This window comes from Tachysurus fulvidraco, chromosome 9, assembly GCF_022655615.1.
Source record: "Tachysurus fulvidraco isolate hzauxx_2018 chromosome 9, HZAU_PFXX_2.0, whole genome shotgun sequence".
Taxonomy (NCBI): Eukaryota; Metazoa; Chordata; class Actinopteri; order Siluriformes; family Bagridae; genus Tachysurus; species Tachysurus fulvidraco.
In genome coordinates, this window is record NC_062526.1 from 24,410,480 (window position 1) to 24,412,979 (window position 2,500).

General features: G+C 45.5%; 1 protein-coding gene across 5 annotated transcripts in view; it reads right to left on the bottom strand.

Moving 5' to 3' along the window:
• Positions 1-6: 6 nt before the first annotated feature.
• bach2b (BTB and CNC homology 1, basic leucine zipper transcription factor 2b) overlaps positions 7-2,500 on the bottom strand; it is a 103,255-nt gene continuing 100,761 nt past the window's right edge. For all 5 annotated transcript variants that reach the window (XM_027152223.2, XM_047818704.1, XM_027152232.2 and 2 more), the window contains 2 exons: positions 1,225-1,431; positions 7-1,081 (listed from right to left, as the gene is read on the bottom strand). In XM_027152223.2, coding sequence (XP_027008024.2) covers positions 617-1,081; positions 1,225-1,431 — 672 coding nt within the window. In that variant the 3' untranslated portion in view covers positions 7-616. The remainder of the gene's footprint in view (positions 1,082-1,224; positions 1,432-2,500) is intronic.

Sequence of the window (2,500 nt, forward strand, 5' to 3'; positions counted from 1 at the left end):
TGATCTTACTGCAAGCGAACGACAGAGAAAGAAGGATAGATGGATCGAGAGAGAAAAGAGAGTAGATGAGTAGATATCGAGCTGCTGCTAGGTCCGTGGAGGTTCGATATGTGAGATGCGGTGGGAGACGGTCCCCCGTGAGCTGGACTGTGACCCGGAGAAGACACTGATGAAGGTCAGCGGCAGGGAGATAAAATGTGTAGCACCATCGATAGTTGTGTTTTTTTTTGTTTTTTTTTTTCCTTTTCACGTGAGACGCGTCAGTCGCGGCTGAGCCCGAGAGAACCTGGAGTAACAGTATTGCTGCTGTTAAGACAACTGTAGTGTCAACCGTTAAAAAACAGACAAAATAAAATCATAATTAAAAAAAAGACTCAAAAAGACATAAATATATAAAAACAAACAAACAAACAAACAAACAAAAAGATTCATAGATTCAACACTGGCAGAGGCTGACCATCTTAACACCCCATGAACTTTCAGGGGTTTGTCAGAGGATATATCAAAATTAAATAATAACAAAAGAAAAAAGAGAAGAAAAAAAAACAAAGAAAAGGAAAAAAAAAGAAAGAAAGAAAGAAAGAAAGAAAGAATCAAACGAAACAGAACGCCATCATTAGGTACAGTCCTTTCTCGGCTGTTCGTCAGTGGTACATTTATCCGTCATCTCCTGACAGAAGTCTACAGTCACCGTCTGACTGGACTGTTCCAAGGACCGACCCGCCTCGAGGTAAGCGGAGCTAGACGTCGTCTCCTCCCCCTCGCCGTTCCCTACGTGACACCGGGCTGATGCTGGTGCCTGGTGCCTGTCGTTTGTAGCCAACGTTTTGACGAATTCGGGTTCGGGTGTAGCGGCTCCGGACCGGGTGGTGAGGTCGATGCTGGCGGGCGGCGCGGGTGAGGTGGAGTCAGAGGTGGGCCGTAGGACGGGGCAGTAGTGATGGAGAGACTGGACTTGCTCGGGGCTCAGTGGGACGTCTCGACACACCTCCTGAGACAGGCATGAGAAATTCTCCCACAGCTCACCCATACACGCCTTCAACTGATTCCTCTCGGTCAGCAGCTTCTCCTTCTCGCATACCTGCCCACACACACACACACACACACACACACACACACACACACACACACACACACACACACACACACACACACACAGGTTAGACCATATACACGATAAAACCCAAATACGGACAGCAAAGAAAGCTCGTAGTCGTCACGTACTAGTTTGCGTATCTCGCACTCCAGGTTGAGGATGCAGTCGAGTTTCCTCTTCCGACAGCGTTGGGCTGCGATGCGGTTTTTACTCCGTCTGCGCACGTCGTGGATGAACTCCAGCTGCTCTGACGTCAGCTTGTGCATCTTCACCAACATCTGGAAGTCGTTGCGTGGAAGATTTGTGATTTGATCTACGGGGAAAGGTAGCTTGATCTGCAACGAGACACGCGTTTCACTGATTAGTTTTGAGGGACGTCACACAAACATCACATTAAATATGTTCTCATTACTCCTAGCTAGTGATTCAACTCATTTGAATCCTTGGTCGTTTGACTCATTAAGCTAATTTGGTTTATCTTATTAAGCTCAACTCTTTTGACCACCGAACGGTTACAGGCTTTGTTACACAATTTGGTGAAAGTGTCGATAAATTCAACAACAAATCGTAAACATGCAATAAATGACAGAAACGATTCCGTTATGAAAAGAGTCGGCTCAAAGTATCGACTCGTTCACAAATAATACACCTGAGACTACTAACTCTCAGCCCTTATCACGGAGCATATTTCCATTTAAGTCTGAACACTTTTCAATGAACAAGAATTCTTAGAATTAACGATTTCAATTCACTTAATCCACCACAAGATGGCAGCAGCGACCCATAAACCTCTTCTTTACTTGCCGACAGACACCTTAATCATCTGATACCTTCAAAAGTAATGAGAGAGAGAAAGAGAGAAAGAGAGAGAGTAATAGAGAGAGACGGACAGACAGAGAGAGAGAGGGAAGGAGAGAGAGAGAGTAAAAGAGAGTAAGAGAGAGAGACGGACAGACAGAGAGAGAGAGGGAGGGAGAGAGAGAGAGAGAGTAAAAGAGAGTAAGAGAGAGAGACGGACAGACAGAGAGAGAGAGAGAGAGAGAGTAATAAAGAGACAGACAGACAGAGAAAGACACAGACAGAGAGAGAGTGAGAGAGAGAGAAAGAGTAATAGAGAATAATAGAGAGGGACGGACAGACAGAGACAGAGAGAAAGAGAGGGAAACAGACAGACAGAAAGAGAGAGAGAGCGAGAGAGTAATAGAGAGAGACGGACAGAGAGAGAGAGAGAGAGAGAGAGAGAGAGAGAGAGAGAGAGAGAGAGAGAGTAATAGAGAGACAGACAGACAGAAAGAGAAAGACACAGACAGAGAGAGAGTGAGAGAGAGAGAAAGAGTAATAGAGAATAATAGAGAGGGACGGACAGACAGAGACAGAGAGAAAGAGAGAGAGAGCGAGAGAGTA